The sequence below is a fragment of the Echinops telfairi genome, unplaced genomic scaffold (assembly GCF_000313985.2).
Source record: "Echinops telfairi isolate 266 unplaced genomic scaffold, ASM31398v2 ScPeMD7_7457;HRSCAF=8495, whole genome shotgun sequence".
Classification (NCBI taxonomy): domain Eukaryota; kingdom Metazoa; phylum Chordata; class Mammalia; order Afrosoricida; family Tenrecidae; genus Echinops; species Echinops telfairi.
The window spans coordinates 38,766,608-38,784,698 of record NW_022111357.1 but is presented as its reverse complement, the minus strand read 5'-3'; the positions used below and the strand labels follow the sequence as shown (position 1 = coordinate 38,784,698).

At 60.1% G+C, this 18,091-nt stretch overlaps 3 protein-coding genes across 10 annotated transcripts in view; 1 reads left to right on the top strand and 2 right to left on the bottom strand.

Annotated features, from left to right (window-relative positions):
* The window catches only part of ESPN (espin), a 34,609-nt gene extending 25,113 nt beyond the window's left edge, over nucleotides 1-9,496 (top strand). The window contains exons 10-16 of the mRNA XM_045299214.1: nucleotides 650-674; nucleotides 1,213-1,303; nucleotides 1,528-1,673; nucleotides 1,762-2,025; nucleotides 6,501-6,580; nucleotides 6,659-6,670; nucleotides 8,633-9,496. Of these exons, the coding sequence (XP_045155149.1) occupies nucleotides 650-674; nucleotides 1,213-1,303; nucleotides 1,528-1,673; nucleotides 1,762-2,025; nucleotides 6,501-6,580; nucleotides 6,659-6,670; nucleotides 8,633-8,780 (766 nt within the window). The 3' untranslated portion in view covers nucleotides 8,781-9,496. The remainder of the gene's footprint in view (nucleotides 1-649; nucleotides 675-1,212; nucleotides 1,304-1,527; nucleotides 1,674-1,761; nucleotides 2,026-6,500; nucleotides 6,581-6,658; nucleotides 6,671-8,632) is intronic.
* A 636-nt stretch (nucleotides 9,497-10,132) lies between these two features.
* On the bottom strand, nucleotides 10,133-14,846 carry TNFRSF25 (TNF receptor superfamily member 25). Its single transcript, XM_045299213.1, has 10 exons — nucleotides 14,830-14,846; nucleotides 13,754-13,887; nucleotides 13,498-13,632; nucleotides 13,067-13,234; nucleotides 12,903-12,981; nucleotides 12,133-12,188; nucleotides 11,929-12,036; nucleotides 11,744-11,781; nucleotides 10,845-11,025; nucleotides 10,133-10,702 (listed from the first exon to the last, which is right to left on the bottom strand). The coding sequence occupies exons 1-10, from the start codon at nucleotides 14,844-14,846 to the stop codon at nucleotides 10,362-10,364; spliced, it is 1,257 nt and encodes a 418-aa protein (XP_045155148.1). The 3' UTR covers nucleotides 10,133-10,361.
* Nucleotides 14,847-15,105: 259 nt separating this feature from the next.
* Nucleotides 15,106-18,091, bottom strand: part of PLEKHG5 (pleckstrin homology and RhoGEF domain containing G5) — a 43,447-nt gene continuing 40,461 nt past the window's right edge. For 5 of the 8 annotated variants that reach the window (XM_045299010.1, XM_045299008.1, XM_045299009.1 and 2 more), the window contains 5 exons: nucleotides 17,580-17,712; nucleotides 17,379-17,494; nucleotides 17,085-17,272; nucleotides 15,878-16,660; nucleotides 15,106-15,599 (listed from right to left, as the gene is read on the bottom strand). In XM_045299010.1, coding sequence (XP_045154945.1) covers nucleotides 15,590-15,599; nucleotides 15,878-16,660; nucleotides 17,085-17,272; nucleotides 17,379-17,494; nucleotides 17,580-17,712 — 1,230 coding nt within the window. In that variant the 3' untranslated portion in view covers nucleotides 15,106-15,589. Of the gene's footprint in view, nucleotides 15,600-15,873; nucleotides 16,661-17,084; nucleotides 17,273-17,378; nucleotides 17,495-17,579; nucleotides 17,713-18,091 lie in introns of those variants that run through there. The other 3 variants (XM_004705201.3, XM_045299007.1, XM_004705200.1) reach the window with 1 other exon arrangement.

Sequence of the window (18,091 nt, the reverse complement as noted above, 5' to 3'; positions counted from 1 at the left end):
TGGACAGAAAGCCAGCTGAGCTTCCAGAAAGGCCGAAGCCCATGCCCGTAGCTCCCTCCCTCTGCAGCCTTCAGCTACTATGAAGAGAAGAATAGACTCAGGTCTTCTCTAGAGGCCCCTCCCAGCAGACCCAGAGGCTGTCTCCAGAGACAGCCTCTCCCAGCCTTACACCAGCCAAGATTGAGGGTGGGGGGCAGGAGGGGCAGGCCCCTTGGCACAACACAGCTGGGAATTGGGCAGCTTCCCCCTACAGACACTTCTCCACCCCGTGGGAGCCTCGGAAAGGCCTAAGCCAGGGAGTGATGAGCCTGGAAGGCTCCTCCTCCCCCCTCCTCCTGCCTCCCTGGGACTGGGCCATCTCTCTGTGTTCTGGCCTCACCTCAGCCCCCTCCCCTTCCTGTGGCTTCTCTCCCCTCCATCCCCTAGAAGTGAGAGTCCTGAGGCACAGGAAGAGTGAGTAGACGGGCTGCTGAGGCTTTCTGCTGAGGCTGAGGAGGAGCGGGGCAGGGGGGGTAGGGGGAGGAGGCAAAGCACGGGGGCGGGGAGGGGGTATAGCAGTATAGCAGAAACGCTGGGAGTCAAGGGCAGAGCCAAGGGCAGCAGGCAGGGGTGCACCCTTATCTGCTTTCTCACCCTTGTGCACCCCCAGCACCAAAGCCTGCAACACCCATGGGGTTGGTCTTCCCTCTCCCTTCCCTGTAGCCCAAGGTCCACAAATCAGGGGTGGGGGGTGGCCATTTTGAACACCCTCAGACTTGGCCCCCTTCCTTGGGGCTCTCAAGCCGGTGGGGTTGAAAAATGCAAACTTCGCCAGGCATTTTGCATGTTATCTGCTGGCCTCTCTTCCTGGCTGCGCCCCTCCCAGATCCCTGGGCAGGAAGCCACTTTCCAGGGTCCCCAGAGCTGAGCCTCGCTGCGCCCTAAGTGTGCTCTGAGCTTGCAACCTGTGTGTCTGCTCTTGTCTGTCTGTGGGTGGGTGCTGGGGGGGGAGGGGGGAAAGGGAGGGGAGGGCAGGGCCTGGCCAGGCTGGAGGCTGGTACTCCAGTCTTCTGAATCCTACGGCCATGCAGGCCCCAGGTGACTCAGTCCAAGGGTCGCTGGGCTTTGCTGACGCAAGGCCACAGGGAGACTCCACCCTTGGCCGGGCAGAGCCAGAGAACCCTGGCCAAAGGTCGAGGAGCCTGTCACAGGTAGTATTTTTGAGCTGGGCAGTGTGCTGGGAGGAGACATTCGATAGAGCCTTCAGGGTCTACCAAGGCCACCATGAACTCCCTGGGGCCCCCAGGCGGGGGCCCCACACCCTGTGAGTAGTTCAGGTGGATGGTGGGGCCACTATGGGCCAGAGCCAAGACTATGGCTCCTCCAGCAGCCCTGAGGGTCACTGGCTGGGCTCGGGATCTGGAGCGCTGCTCCAGCTTCCCCTGCCCCCTTCTTGGCTTTGAGAGGGGCCGTGGAGAGGCCATGGGGGGAGGAGAAGGGATGCAGCCTCTCCCCCAAGCTAGTGCTTTCTCTCCTGCCTCTGAGCAGGCACCAAGTCCTTCAACATGATGTCCCCGACTGGCGACAATTCGGAGCTGCTGGCTGAGATCAAGGCAGGCAAGAGCCTTAAGCCCACGCCTCAGAGCAAGGGGCTGACTACCGTGTTCTCGGGCAGTGGGCCCCAGGCCTCCCAGGTAGGCGGACCGGGCACACGTCCCACCCCGGCTCCCTGGCTCCTTGTCAGCCCGGCGGGCCCTCAGCCTTGCCGCTTCTCCCCCCCAGCCCGAAGCGCCGCAGCCGCTGGTGTCGTCCACGCCATCGAGGGCCCGCAGCCCCACCCCGCCGGCCGCTGGGCCCCAGCCGCTGCTCAACGGCAGCCTGGCCCCCGCGCCACCTACCACCCCGGCGCCGGGCGTGCAGCTAGACGTGGAGGCGCTCATCCCCACTCACGACGAGCAGGGCCGGCCTATTCCGGAGTGGAAGCGCCAGGTGATGGTGCGCAAGCTGCAACTGAAGATGCAGGAGGAGGAAGAGCAAAAGCGGAAGGTGGGCGGGGCGGGGCGGGGTAGGGTAGGGTGGGGCTGGGGTCTGTCTCTCCCTGCTTCCCTGCCTTTCCCAGGTCTTCCTGCCCCTTCAACCAGGCCTTTCAGCCCCTGGCAGTACCCATTACGTTGGTGGCATAGTGGGTTACACATTTGAATGCTAACCCTAAGGCCTGCAGTTTGAAACCACCAGCAGCTCCTTAGAAAGAGGCTTTCTACTCTGCTTAACAGTTAGTCTGTAAACACACGGGGGTAGTTATAACCTGTCTTACAGGGGTCACTATGAGTTGGACCCTGTGGCACTAAGGAATAGAAACGCCCCCTCCTTGCCCCCTAGGGTAGCTATTCCTAGTGTGCACCCCCACCCCCAGGTGGCAGTGTTTATCAAATTCTAATGAACCTTCAAATGGTCTGAGATCTGGTTGAAATGCTCCTTTTAATTCTAAGAGGTTGGGGTTGAGGCTAAGACTCTGCATTTGCTAACAAGCTCTGGGTGACTCTGCTACTACCAGCCCAAGAACCACAGTGAACAGCTAAGAGGGTTTTGGTCTCTAACAAATGGGCCTGGTGCTGTCCCAGCACTCGCCTTTCAACTGCAGATTGCTGAGCCTCCAGCAGTCTCCGTTTTCTCATCTGCAGGATGTGCTGAGTGCCATATGCTGCTGAGGCTCTGGGATTCCTTGGCAACTAGAACTGGGCCTGCTCTGTGGCTCAGGAGTCAACCAACAAGCAGCAATGACGCACACACATACACACACGCATACACATCACCCTCTCAACAGTGATAAGTGCCACAAAGGAGGGAAAAAACAGGGTGACCGGAGGAGAGGGAGTCCTGGGGTTCTTACAGCACAGCCAGCCCTGTGACGGGGGATCGCTAAACTGGCCACCCTACACAGGCTGGGGGCAGTGTTAGGGGACAAGGGGGACTTGGAAGATGAGCAAGAATTGGGGGAGCAGAGCTGGTAGGAGAGGAGTCTTGGAAATCAGGATGGGTGTAGTTCCTGCTGGGCTGTTCATGGAGGGAGGGAGAGGGCTGCGCTGGAGAGGTCAGTAGGGGTCAGGTCACCAAGGCCTGGCCAGCCATCTGAAGGAGAATGGACTCTTCTCCTGGAGCAGTGGAGCGCCCCATCTTGGTTTTAAACAGAGATATTGCATGCTCTCCTGTTTGTATGTGGAACTGGGATTACAGGGTGCAAAAAGGACTTGAGTTTAGGAGGGGCAACACTCCTGTCCCCGCCCCACCACACACACCCAGGCTAGAAAATCCTGGCTCTTGAGTGGCAGTCTAGAGGTGGAGAAAACTGAGGAATGAAGGAGAACTTACGAAGTGCCTGCCAAGCCTAGCCAGTCTTTGCATTGTTACTGTCCTAAGGGGCTGAGGGGAGGTGGACATCCTAATGGATGCCACAACTGTAGCCTCTTTGAGGGTGAAGTGGGACCGCCCCCTTTGCTCCAGGGCTTCCTACTGCATTGGGCAGGGATGATTTGGGCCGCCAGGAGCCAGTGAAGTACCAGGCCTTGGGCTGGGCTGGGGGAATGCCGGTTTCGATGCCTTTTGCACGTTCCCTTGGTGGTGTAATGAGCAGCCAAGCCAGGCATGGAGAGCCCGATGCCTGCCCGCCTGCCCTGCCTCGCAGCAAGCGCCCAGCAACGGCCGTGCTCCCCACCAGCGACCCAAGTGGACTATGGCCAGCGTCCGGAGCGGTGACCTGAGCCGAAGCCTTGCTTCAGTGTAGTCGCCCGCCGGCCAGGCGCAGCCCGCCCTGGCCCATCCCGGCAAGCGCAACCCCGGAAGAGCCATTACACCACTGGGTACATGCAAAAGGGCGCCGCTGGCGACCCTGCAGAAGTCAGAGCCGGGCCAGAGGGAGACGCGCCTCCCTCCCCTCTCTTGTCTTCCCCCTGCTTAGCTGATGGCCGCCAGCCCATGCTGCTATCCCCCTGAGGGCTGGAGGTACTCCCGTGCGCACAACGCCATCCTTGGGCCCTTCGGCGAGCTCATGACCCAGGCCGACATCCTCCGCATCGAGCAGCAAATAGAAAACCTGCAAGTGCTGCACAAGGCGCAGAAGCTAGAGGCGCGCCTGGAGCAGCTGGAGCTGGAGCTGCAGCAGTTGCTTCCCATTTCGGCGGTGCTGGCGGCGCCGCGCTTCACGGTCGACCCGCGCCGCATGCACGGCCGCGCCGCCAGCTTACCTGCCTGGTGCTGCAAGATCTCCACGCTTCTCAAGAGCATGGCCTCGCTGCTGGCCGCGCTGGGCGGCCGACCCACCCACTTGACGGAGTTGCTGGCCGCCGACACCGGCCAGCCACTGGCGCCGCTGCCGGACGCGCCCTGGCGGCCCGGGCCGCAGTGCCTGGGCCGCTCGCACTCGCTCAGCTGGTGCCGCGACGCGGTGGCGCGTGAGATCCTCGAGTGTGGAGTCTCCGTGAAGCACCTGCGAGCCACCTACGAGCAGCTCGCCCAAAGCTCGGCACCTGCGGGCGGCCCGCGCCACAAGTTCTCGCTGCACGCCGGTGACCCGGCCTGCGAGCCCATCCTGGAGGAGGAGTACATGGCAGCCGGCACGGGCGGGCCCAATGTCACGACTGCTCGCGACCTGCCGTCCGTCGGGGAAGCCCGGTGCGCGCAGGACCCGGCCGCGGCGCCAAGCAGCCAGGCGGCGCGGCGGGAGCCCGATCAGCTGGCTCAGAGGCCACCGCTCTCCACGGAACTGCGCGGCGTCCAGGACTACATCGACCTGCGCAAGGAGCGCATCGTCTACCTCTTCCTGGAGCACTGGAGCAAGTGGACTTGCCGCGGTCCCGCACCGCACACCCATGCGCGCCTGCGCAGGTTGCTGCCGCGAGTGCTGGCTGCCGGAGCCGACCCGGGCCCGGAGGCCGCGACTGCCTCCCAGCCACCCACAGAGGACGGCTCCGACGGGCGGCTGCGGCACCTGCTGAAGCAGCGGCAGCTCGTGGACAAGCTGCTGGGCCGCTGGCGGAACCTGCGACAGCGGGCGAAGGCATGCGCGCCCTTTGGCCCAGGCCTGGCCCACGGCCTATACTGGCCGGAGCACTTCCTGCCGCCCCTGGACTGCGCTGCGCCCCCGAGCTACGACAGCCTCACGCTGGACCTTTTCATGCTGGGCTACTTCCAGCTGCTGGAGATGAGCTTAAGTCGAGAGGAGCGCAAGTTCCGCCACCTGCTGTGCTACGAGATGTTCGACCGGCTGGGCAGCCACCCGTGGGAGCTCATCCGCCTCTTCCACCGCGTGGTACTCGAAGAGGTGGAGGCCGGCAGGCGCAGCTGGAGCGACGGCTTCGACGACCTCAGCCACCGATTCTTCGGAGATGGCCCGGAAGCTGAGTCAGCCTGGAATCCAGAGGTGGAAGAGGAGGCGGCGGAAAAGAAGGAAAACCAGGCAGAAGAAATAGAGGAGGAAGAGATGGAAGCGGAGGAGAGGGAGCCGGAAAAAGAAGCTGCTTCCGCTCAGACAGAGGACTGGCTGGATGGGCAGCCCAAAGCCCCTGAGCCTCAGGCCCCGCCCCCGCCAGCCCCCCCACCCCCACCCCCACGGTTGGCTTCGCCAAGTTCAGAAGTCCCCTCGGAAGACCCCCTGGAGCTGGTGTCTGACATGGGCGAGTTCAGCAATGAGGACATTTGCCGCTACATTGACCGCAGCTTCTCCTTCTGGAAGGAGAAGGAGGCAGAGCTGTTTGACATTTGAACAGGGGACCCCGGAATTCACCCTCAGGCAACACTCAGCCAGAAGCCGGCAAGAGAGTCCAGGGCAGATGGTCCTCAAATCATCCAGGACCAGGCTGCACCAGCTTTTAAGGCCCCATCATGGGAAGATGTGGGGCATTGGTTGAGCGTTGTGGGACACGGCACGGAGCAAGCTGTCCATCGCCAGCCATAGGGCGTGCTGGGCTCTGCAAGGAGCCTGGCAGAAATTGCAAGCCCCCAGGAGTGAGGGACTGAGGGCCCTTTGGGCGGGCCACTGCAGTCTCTCTGGTTTTCACTGGAGCTCGAGGCTGCCCCCTGGCTGAGGTCAAGAGGGAGCATGTGTGCAGTGTTCTGTTTGCTGTGCTGTGTGCAGACCCTCTCTTCTGTAACACCGAGTAATAAAGCCCTTTGCTGTCAGGTACGCATGGTGGACCACCCCACAGTTGCAGAGTTGGTGCCCACTCCATCTGGCGGAAGGACTGGCTCGGACACACCTTCCCCCGTCCCAGTGGGGAATCAGGCTCAGCATCTCTGGCAATCATCCCAACTTGTAGAGCCTCTACTCCTTCCTGCACCGAGTCCAACCCTGACCCCCTCTGAGGGAGCCAGACACTTCATCCCTATGTCCTGTCGAATAGCATCTGAAGGGTCTCTTTTGCACCCCCAACCTCCTCCAGGCACCCCTCCCTTTGATGGGCTGTGCCCCTCTCCCACTCCCCACCCTTCCAGCCTGTGCTGGCCCTGAGACTTGTGCTGTATTTCAGGAGGAGGAAGAGGAGGCCCGATTGGCCAGCATGCCTGCCTGGAGGCGGGACCTCCTGCGGAAGAAGCTGGAAGAGGAGAGGTAAGCTAGAAGTCTGGAGGGTGTGGGGTGGAGTGGAGCCTGGTGACCCCAACTAACGCTGTCTCTCTTTCCTTCCAGGGAACAGAAGCGGTGAGTGGGCGTGACCTGTCTTCCCCCCTCCTGAGTGAGCCACAGAGGTCTGCCCTTCTGACCCCTATTCCAGCCCCATCTGGGTCACTGTCATATAGCACAACCTCTGTTCCTGATAATGCCACCAGACCCTTTTCCCCAAATAGCCTGCCCCTGTTTCCATAATTGAGCCCCCATGCCCTAGTAAAAGGAGCTCTGGTGGCCGTGGCAGGTAAGCTTTGGACTGCTATGAAAGACTGGCGTCTCACACCCACTAGCCCCTGCAAGGAGGGAGAAAGAGGAGACTATCTGCTCTATCATAAATATTCACAGCCTGGAAACCTAGCTCTGCAGGGTGGCTATGAATCAGAAGTGGCTCGATGGCAGTGGGTTTGGTTTTGGGGTTGACTATATCCCAACAGCCTTGTTCCCAATATCCACTCCCATCTCCACTAGTCCTAGTAGCAATGACCTTCCACACCTGGCCCCTCGTGCTGTCCGGCAGAAAGATAATGCAAGCCACCCGTCACTGAAGGCTTTTTAGTAGCCACACAAATATATATACACAGAAATAGGTGAATTTAATTATATTTTATGTAGTACAGTTTATCTAACATAGTATTTCAACATATAGCCCATATAAAAAGTTATTGGGGTGCTTCTTGTGTCTTTTTTAAAAAGGCTTTGAAATAGCTTGTGTATTTAACACTTAGCTCACAGCTACTGAGTCGATTCTGACTCCAAGCGAACCTACCCTATAGGACAGGGTAGAACTGCCCCTGTGGGTTTCTGAGACTCTATATCTTTATGGAAGTAAACAGCCTTATTTTTCTCCCATGAAATGACTGGTTCAAACCGCTGACTTTGTGGTTAGCAGCTCACTGCATAATTCACAACACTAGGCCACCAGGACTCCTTTAACACTTGTAACACATCCCGATTTAGAGCAGCCAAACTTCAAGTGCTCAAGAACCACACGTGGCAGGCAGTGACCCCGTCCAGGAAACCAACTGCAGTCCATTCTGAATCATTGGGGTTTGGGGTGTGCAGAGTAGAACGGGAGGGCTTTCCAGGACAGTCCCCTTTGGAAGCAAGTCACCGTGCCTGTCTTCCGAGGTGCCTTTGGAGAAGTTGGAACTCTCCATAGTTGAGCATTTAGCACTTAACCATTTTAGCCAGCTAAGAACTCTAACCGCCCCTCACCCACCCAAAAAAAATCCCTCCAGAGGCCACTGCTTTTGAATAGATTCTGACTCATAGTGAACCTTTGGGACAGGGTAGAGCTGCCCCAGAGTCTCTGAGGCTACAGATTTTTACAGAAGCAGACTGCCTCATCTTGCTCCATTGGAGTGGCTGGTGGGTTTGAACCACCAATCTTGAGCAGCCCAATGCTTAACCCACTATGTCACCAGGGCTCCTGACTTGTCAACAGTGCTCCTATCCAAGGTTTCTAATAAGCTTGGCCCCAGTTACACACCTCCCATCTCCCCGATAATGTGATCCCTCCGCCCCCCAGTAGCCCACCCCATTCCCCAAATCCAGATGGTCCTGCTGCGGCAACTCAAGTCCTGGTAGGATAACCTTGGTCTTTGCTGGCTGCAGCCCCTCTTTCATCCCTTAGTGACCCAGGATGACCCAGCACCTATTTTCAGTAGTGCCACTAGCCCATAATAACTCACCCATGACTTCCTACTTAACAGCTTCTGTGTGCTCTAATGACCTCTCTGTGCTTTACTGACCTCTGCCCCAGTCAAGTCTCCCTGCCTCCAGCCATTGGGCTATGACTTGGAGTTGACCCCATGGCAAGGGGTTTGCCCCAAGAGCTCATCACCTGCCCTCCATTACTTAGCCCCTCTGTCGTGCGTAGCCCACTCCTTGCCGATCTAAGGTGACCCTGGGCCCGGTGCCTCTCAGCCTTCTGTCCACGCTGGGTCCAGTGCCTGCCTGAGGTTTCACTGTGCTTCTGCCCCGCCCCACCCCCAGAAAAGAGGAGGAGCGACAGAAGCAGGAGGAGCTGCAGCGAGAAAAAGAGCAGTCGGAGAAGCTGCGGACACTGGGCTATGATGAGACCAAGCTGGCGCCCTGGCAGCGACAGATCATCCTGAAGAAGGGAGACATCGCTAAGTACTAGGCTTCATGGCCTCCTCTCCGCAGTCTATGAGCTCGGTGACTCCAGTCCCAGCTCGGCAGAAGAGCTGGGAGCAGCGTCGCCTCCCCTGCCGCACTAGACCCTCCCCCCATCTCCTCTTTCCCCACCTTCAGCATCCCAGCCGTGGATGACGCTGGGGCGCCCCACCGCCCCGCCCGCCACCGCGCCACCGCAGCAGCCAGCCGACGCTCAGGAAAAGTACCCAAGCTGTTGAAGTGAAAAAAGATGCTGCTTATTTGCATGCCGATTTACATACACTTGCATATTTGTCGAATGTCAATGCACAGAGCTCTCTCAACCCGTGGGTGGTGACTTTGTTCTCCTGCGGGGCTCGCGCCTGCAGCCCCCTCCCCCACACCCTGGAAACTGAGTCGCAGGGGCATCCTGCAGAGGCCAGCACTGGGGTTTGGGGACGGGGCTTTCCTCCCTCCCTCCCTGACCCAGATCTGCAGCCCAGCCTCATTTCCCATCCCCACGAGGGTTTCCTCTCAGTCACTTGTTTACCAGAAACGATGAAAACTGCAGCCTGCCCATGGGTCGAAGACTACCCATGTGGGGCCATCTCTGCCCCCGGCCCGCCTGGGCCCAGCCAGAACCCTTGCGTACAGACCCGTGGAGACTAGGGCCTCTGGACTGTCTCCATTTGCTGCCGTTCTCCCCTCCCCGTGCCCCAGCCCCTCATTAAAGCTCTCTGCGCCTCTGGGCCTCCCGCGGACTCACTCGCCTTCAGTGGGGGCTACCTCTGTCTCTCCCAGGCTAAGTCCCTCCCGAGTAGGAGGGACTTCAGGGCTAGGCCTCACATGGCCCTGAGACCTCACCTTGGCAGAGGTATAGCTACAAGGTGGCAGGTAGGACTCCGGTCCTGGGCGCCACCTGACAGAGGATGCCACCGAACAGTTCTACTAGCCCAGTGTGTGCCCTGTCCTCCCTCAAGCATGGAGACACGCAGCCATGGGGTTGGGGACAAAAGGGCCACCAAAGAGGTGAGAAATGACATTCTGAGCCAACATCAATATGACAGATACCTGAGAGGCTGCCAGGCAAAAAGGGGAGGGGGTGGTGGAGACCCTGTAAACCTGGCTGACAACTGTCCATTCATCTTGAAAAGGGCTGGGGGAAGGAGTTGCCACTCTGAGATTGTCCCTGGGTACCCCTTCCTCAGGCGCAGCCTTGCCACGGGCACTAGGTGGGGATTTTAAAAGTCCATGAGGAAAAAAATCCCCGGAAGCAAGAGAATGGGGTGCGAATGTGCTCATTGGCACCGCCCCGATGGCAGCCTCTAGGAAACTTGCCCAGTCCCGCGGAAACAGCAAGCAGTGGCAGATCTTCAGATATTTAATATCAAGGCCTTCCTGGGCTAGCCCTCAGACCCGACCCCTCCGACATTCATCAATGCTGCTCCTCCTGAACCAGAACCCTGGAGTGAGCAGTGACAAGGCTAGTGGGCGCTGCTACGCAGGGCCGTGCCAGGGGCTTAATAAGTGACATAAAATGTCTACACGGATAAGTAACCGTACTTAGGGCTTCTCCCAGGGCCACCCGCGGGGGCGGGTGGGATCAGCGTCAAGAGCCACGCTGCAGGCGGCTGCGCAGGTCCTCCACGCAGCCATCCAGCCCCATGCGCTCCAGGGCCGCGTACACGGCACCCAAGCCCGCCGGCTGCTGCTGACGCCAGCGTTTCAGCATCTCGTACTGCTGGTCACGGAAGCGGCCGATCTCCACTTCCACGGCCTCGATTTCCGCCTCCTGCAGGCCCAGCGTGCGCACGAACTCCTTCCAGCGCCGCGCAGGCACGGCGTCCATGACATCGTACAGTTGTGGGCCCGGCTGGAGCATGGCTGCTGCAGAGCCTGCCAGGGGTGCTGCGGGGAGCGCTGCAGGGACCGCTGGTGTAAGAGACGGGCCTGGGCGGGTCAGAGTGAGCCAATGGGAATGTGCGCCGAGCACGGGCCTCGACCCATTAGGGACCGGAGTGCACGGTCATGGCTGGGAAACAACTTCCCACCTGAGTGGGGAACCTGGCCTCGGTCCATTGGGCTAACTTACCAAGGGCCCGGCTGGGCAGCTGGTCCCAGGACCACGGCAGCTCTGGGCAGGAAACCTCCTGAGTGTGGGGGAAGCCAGGGGCCATGCCGTTGCCTAACAACTGGATAGTGTGAACCTTCTCACTGTTGCTACACGGGGCCAGAAGAGTGTGGGTGCCATCTGGGGATGAGGGATAGGGGGCCTGGAAGCCAAGAGGGCCTCCAAGTCAGCCCTGTCTAATATGACGACCCCTTTCATGGGGTCGCTGGGCAGTTGTGAACAGACCCTTACCCAGTCTGCAAAGCAGACTCCCCCACCCCCACCTGCCTCCCTGGTGGGCCAAGCTCTCCTGCCTCTGGTTTCTACCACCAGAACAGCCATTTCCTGCCTGAACCCCCCTGGTCCCCTGCTTCGACCTCCAGAGCCAACTTTGCGTGACCCTCCTCTCCATCATGGTACTCGGGCCCGTTGGCTACCCGTTGGCCATTCGTTCCTGTATGCGTTATGCACCAGTGGCTGTTGCCTCTGGTGGGGAGGACTGCACTGGCCTTGTTTATGGATTCTCGGCTCTTACTCATCCTTAGGGCTTCCTGTATCAGCCTCTGTCAGTAGAGGCTTGTGTGTTGCTATGATGCTGAACAGGTTTCAAAGGAGCCTGCAGACTAGGAAGAAAGCCCTGGTGAGCTACTTCCAAAATCAGCCTTTGACTAATCTGTGAATCACAACAGCCTTACCCCATTGCCATGGGGTTGCCAGGGTCGAGGGGCTAACTCCAGAGCAGCTGAAAAGCAGCCAGGTGTGCCAGTCACGGTGAAACTACCTGGAGGCCCGACTTCTAAGGTGGCCCAGTGTCCCTACCCCAGAGGTGGAGGCCCGGATGTCTGCCTACACATTTCCCCAGCATGTTAAGAGGCGCTTACCTGCGGGGGGTTTAGGGCTTCCATCCCAGCTTCCTCCACTGAGAAAGAGAGAGGGGCTGGTCAGCGTCTGCGTTCCTTGGTACCCCATACTCCCTGCCTCAGTTCCCATCCTGTATCAGGACGGAGTGGGTTCTAGGCCGCCCACACCAACCCCAGGTCCCCAGGAACATGAGTTGTGTGCTCACCAGGACTCATGGGCTTGCAAGGCTGGCAGTGGCGGAACGTGTAGGTCAGCATGGCACCCAGCAGCAGTGGAATCACTAGGCCTGCCAGGAGCACCTGGACCCAGAACACTGACAGGGCAGCTGGTGGGTGACTACTGGCTGGCCACCACCCCTGAACCCCCTTGGCCCATCCCAGCCCTCCTCCTTTCCCAGCAAACCACCTACTCTGCCTCCAGCCACAGACAGCAGCACAGGGCTCAGGACAGCTCCCCAGGGTGCTCCTGCAAGGGGAGGGGGCCGCATGCGCATAGAGGGCATACCTTAGCAGGGACTCTGTAAGGCTGCCCAACATACCCTTTGCAAGATGGCCTTCCTCCCCCAAGCCTCTGCCCTGAGAGCCTCACTTTACCCACGAATGTTCCAGAAGTACTGCTTAATGTCACCTGTGTCCCTAATAACAATAGCAACGACCAGCATTTACTGAGATTCTTCTAGACCGGATTGAGGTCCAGGAGAATGTCAACGTCAGAAAGACAGCCATTTCACCTAGTTTGTTCCTTTGTCCCCTAGAACAATGTCTGGAAAAGGTAGGTCCTAGCACTGTGGGAAGCCAACAAATATTCTGCTACCTCAAACAGAGAAGCCACAGGTTAAAGGTGAAGTCCCAAGATGGCCCAAGTCAAGGTGACTCTCCTTACATGTGACACAAACCCCATCTTTTAGTGCAGGGTTGGAAGGCTCACTCAAGGGATTTCATTTAGGGGACTCCTGGCAGAGCGACAATGGGGGGTTGCAGATCTGGTTTAAAGCCAACCAGATTACCTTCTCCCCCTGTATTTGCTTCAGATGGGGCCCATCCACCGTGCAGGTGGGCCCCCTCATCTGTGCCTCTCACTCTGAGGCTCCTCCATTTCCAAAACAGCAGCCCCACCTCGGTGTCCCCCACCCTGCTCCCAGCCTCCCTGCTCCCCGGTCCAGAGAGGGCAGGAAGTTACGTGGGGCAGGCTTCGCAGTGGTCAGCGTGTTCATAGAAGCCAGGTAAGCAAGTCCCACAGTCAGCGTCTCTGCTAGAACCTACAGTCCAGGACACAGGATGGTCAGGATGGGTGAGGTGGAGGCAAGGTGAGTCGAGGCAAGAAGTGGGAGTGGGGGTACTCACAGAGCATGGGGTTGTAGCGGTTCAGGGTCCTGCAATTCAAGCAGGGCCGGCACTGGAAGGGCGAGCCGGCCCTGCAGTCCGTGATGGAGCACTCGGCTGACCAGCCCTGTGCACAGCCACAGCGGGTGTCTGCCAGTGCCGAGCAGTTCTCTAGGGCAACCTGAAAGGCTGGTGGGGCCGCAGGGAGATGGGGATACTGAGATGGTCAGAGCTGAGACTCCCCGGGGAGAGGCCGCCGGGCAGAAAGCCCTGAAAATGGAAATCAGGATAGAGCCACAAGAGAGACTGGGTGTCCCCTAAAGGGGACCAGCACAGGGGCCTGCGGGCCAGGAGGGGGGATTTGTAGGGCCCCGCAGCAGCTTCCTTCAGAAAGACCCATAACCCATCCTCTTTCATCACCCCCATCCCCAAAGCAGGAGACAACCCCTCACCCTGCTCATCGCAGGCCTGGCAGCGGGCACAGTGGGTTGAATGATGGTTCTCCCTGGCCAAGAAGCTGCCCTGTGGGCATGGGAGGCAGGTGGCAGCCCCACAGGGCTCTGTGCAGAGGGACTCCAGGTAGTGCCCTGTGGAACCCAGAAGGGCCAGGAAGTCAAAGCCTAGCAACCCCAGACTGCCCACCACTTCCCTCTCCCAGCCTGCCCCCGCCCCACATCTGACCTCCCACCCCACCTGGGGGCCACTCACCGGCTGGGCAACCCCTGCAACAGAACAGGCCAATCTTCTTCTGCGATTCCGTGTCATCACAGTGACACAGGCCGGGCCTGGTGGCCTGGCCCTGTGCTCCCAGAAGCATCAGGAGCAGCGCCTGGGAAGGGGGGCTGCCGACTCCAGAGGGGCTGCCTTCACGTGGCCACCCCACTGACCTTCCCCCCTCTGGAGACCCCAAGATATGTCCCCAGAGCAGCCCCTTCTCAGAAAGGGTGGCCCTAGGCGAGGTCACTACTTTCTGGTCCCTGCACAGAACAGGCTTCCAGAGGTGGGGGTTCCCGGCAGCCCTTCTCATGAGTTGTCCCCAGGGCAGGAACTGAGGTGGCTCCCACTGGAGTTTTTAATGAGGAGAGGGCACTGATGCTTCTCTGCCTGGGCCCCCAGACTCCTCTGGCCCCCAGGAGTGTATTTCCTCCCAGCGGAAGGCCCTGCCCAGGCTGAAGTTTCTAAGTAGGTCGGAGGGGAGGGGGGGAGGGGGAGCCAGCTTAGCCCCAGCAGGCTAGGAGAAAGCCTTTCCGCAGGGGGCCCCTTCCTTTGCTGCCCGCGACTAGTGCCCAGGAAGGACTCCAGGCTATGCCAGATCCCACGCCCCACTCACCCCGGTCACCGCCCAGCACCTAGGCCACCGCTCCATGCTCCACGCTTGGCCCTCTGACAGCATGCTCGGCAGGCTCCCTGTACCGCCTGCCAGCTGCGCGCCAGTGGCAGGGCCCGCCCCATGAGAGCCCGCCTCAGGGTGGTGGCCAGGGCGGGGCACACCCATTCCCCAGAGCTCCCCAACGCGAACCACCACTGGGGTACATCACTTGGGGTAAGGGCACAAATAGGACCTGGCAGATCCCGGCCCCCACAGGGAGGGTTCTAGTCCCTGCCTAGGACAAGTGATCCCCCTCTCTGGCCTTGGTAGCCCCAGCATGGAGAGGGGGGTCTGCCTATAGTGCCTGAACGGCCCCAAGGAAAGGAGCTACCTTCCCGAAGGACTTGTGGGGGCATGAATGCAGGGGCTCCCCTCCACTGGAAGGCAAGGGCTGGATTCTTAGTTGCTCCCTCACCAAGGTTGGAGCCCCATGGCCCCAGCCCCTGGGGCCAGGCTCAGGTCAAGGACTCGGAGTCCTCATGGAGGGTGCTGAGCATGTCCTGGGGGCCAGGGTAGGGGAAGCGGCCTGACCCTGGCGTTGGTCCTGGAGGCCCTGCCCTCTACTTCCCACCACCTCTGCAAGGCCTGTGCCATTGTGGGGAGAGGAGTGGCACAGGACAGGGCAGGAACCACCCTTGATTTTACGCCCACCTGAGCGGGGAAGGGAGCCGATTCTGGAAGTAAAACACGCTTTCCAATGGAGTATATACATATTTTTATAAAAGAACTGAAAGCTCAATAAATATGCACCTTTACACGGAGCCCGCCCCAAGGCCTGTGAGGCCAGCAGGGCTGGGGAGGGTGGGGACAGGGGAAGGTCCAGTCCAGTTGGGGGTAAAAGATGGGGGAGGGAAGCCTGGATCCCAAGCCCTGGAGTCTAGCCCAGGGTGCACAGCTGGAAACATCCAGGAGGGGGCAAGGGACCCCGGGCTGGGCAGACCCAGGTCAGGTTAGTGAGGGCGGTGGCAGTGGGGGGGGTATAGGGGGCATGGTTCTGCGGCCTGGGCATCCCCCAATTCCATCCAGACAGTCTGACAAAGTGCAAATTGGCCCCATGGCGACAGGAATGCCCACATTCCCTGCCCAGAGGCAGGGGCTGGGGCAGTCAGCGGCACCCTCGAGGCATGCTGCCTGCTCTCCCTTGGGCAGTGGCACGCTTGGGAGCCTCCCTCTGCTCATACCTCCCTGCAGGGGAGAAGGGCAGACAGTGCTTCCTTGACATATGCTACAATGCAGGGCCCTGGCCACCCTCTCCTGCCCACTGGAACCCTCAGGCCGAGTGCCACTGCCAACCAGAGCCACCCCCAGCCAGGCCCTAGGACAGGTCTCTAGCTCCCACAGCCCATCACCACCCTCATTGTGACTGGGTAGCCCTACCCACTCACTGTTGCAATTGCTGTCTCCAGAAATGTCAGCATGCTGCCCCCACCCACCACTCCCCACACCCCCTTGAGGTTACTCACGAAGCAGTAAGCGTGGAGTTGAGAAGCAGGGTGGTCCTGATTCGATAGAGCTGGGCCAAGGTCAGCTTTCTGTGCTGGGCAGAGATGCTTGGGGGGGACTCAGGCTGGACCCTGGACAAGGACCCTAAGGGCAGCTCCCTGCACTGCCTCTTGGTAGGGTCTGTGGGCTCCCCAGCTGGGCCGCTGGCTCCATCCTCAGACTCTGACAGCTCAGGGCCACTGCCAGGGCTGGGTGCTTCTTGGCAGTCCCAGCGGGGCCGAGCTTCCCGAGGCGGGCCCTGAGTCCTAACTCGGGGAGTGGTAGCAGCCAGGCAGAGCTCCGAGCGGCTGCGGCTAGGTGCTGGCGGTGCTCCGAGCCTGGCATTCCCTGACAGCAGCTGGAGGAGGCTTGCCTCCGACTTGGACTTGAGCAAGTGGGGCAAGCAGGGCAGCAGCTGGACAGGGGTGCGACGGCGGCGAAGACGGGGTGAGGGTGGAGGCGAGGGCACTTGAGGCAACTCTGGGGACCGGGGCACTGGCTCCGCCACAGGGGCTGGGGCCACAAAGTCTTGTACGGAGGTGGGCGAGAGGGTGCCGTAGGCAGAGTCCATGGAACAGGACCGGCCATCCACGGGGCCCAGGGGCAGCAGCTCGCTGGTGGGAGTGATGGAGGAGGTTGTGGTGCTGAGGGAGGTCTCATCTGACTGGGAGCTGAAGGGGCCGCCTTCAAACTCAGGCGAGGACAGCGTCTCCCCCGGCTCTACCACCACCATGGCCAGGGTCTCTGTGGAGCCATCTGAGGCACTGTGGGGACCAGAGGAGAGCATCAGCCCTGCCAATGGGAACCCCACTGCCTGAGGCAGCCCCGGGCCAGCAACACCCAGAGGCTTACAGCCTCCCCCTCTGGAGCTCAAGGCTTGGAGATACAAGCCTATAGCACATGTACCAGTAGCCTAGCATCTGTGCCCTTAACAGACATCAACTGTGGATCACAGCACAGTCTAAAGCTTCAACCTAGCACTGGTACCTACCAGTGACTTGCCTAGGATGGAAACAGTTCACTCTCCCCTCCTAGACCCTGACCAGAGACAGAGTGTAGGCACACTGTGCCTAGTGACTTCACAGCACAATGCTCTTCAGAGGAAGGAGGCGTGGGCAGGCCCTGGCCGAAGTCCATGGCTTTGGAAGTGGAAGGCCTGCTCTGCTGAATGGCGTTGGGCAAGCGTACCAGTGCTGAGAGTCCAGGCTATCACTGCTTTTGCGTAGAATGGTTGGGGAGCTGGCTGCCGATGTGCTGCTCTCCCCATCCTCCTCCTCCTCTTCCTCCTCCTCCTGCTCATCCTCCTCCTCCTCCAGGCTCTGCAGGGGCTGTTGGCTGCCTGGGGACTCCTGTGAGCGCAGCTGCTGCAGCTGGTTCTGCAGGTCAGGCAGGAGGCGCACAGGGGCAGATGGGCTGTGAGCAGCAGCCCCCACCAGAAAGGCCCTGTCTGCCCCAGGCACCCGCACACCACTCTGCCCTCACCTGGGCATTGAAAATGGCGTCAACCCAACTGCGGCATAAGGCCTGGCCACTGGCCTGGAAGGTGTAGGCCCCCACGGCGCTGTGGAACTCATTCAGGTGGATGAGGAGGAAGGACCCTGGTGGGAGAGCCGCAGAGCAGTCAAGACCACAGCTCCTTCCCCACCAGCCTCGACTCAGGAGCTGGGGGCTGGGGCTCCTCACCAGGGTCCCGCAGCTCCCGACACACAACCCTGTCCACTAGCAGTGGTGGCCTGATGACCTTGGTCCTCTCAGCCTTCTTCACCGCCTTGGTCACCAAGAGCAGGTCCGTGAAGAGGAAGCAGTACACGTCCATCTGCGGAAAGGGAGAAGGAGAGATGGTGGGGTCCTGGGGTCTCAGGTGGGGACCATCAATCAGCCTGCCCATGGGGGTGAGGGAGGGGCCTCAGATCCTGACATTCCCCGCCCGCCCCCTGGCCCCGTCATCTGCCAAAGTGAAAACTCTCAGTAAAACGAACACTGAATAGTTCAAAGACTGCTGACCATGGCCCAAGGTGTCTTCTATCTCAGGCTGATAAAAACTGGTCCTTAAATTCCAGTTAAAGGATAGGACAGGCTAGATGAACAATCTGGAGGAGAAAACAACAGGACTGACAGTTCCGGGGGGACATGGGAGAGGAGGAGGTGGGGGGAAGGGAAGAGGTGTTAACAAACCCAGGGACAAGGGAACAACA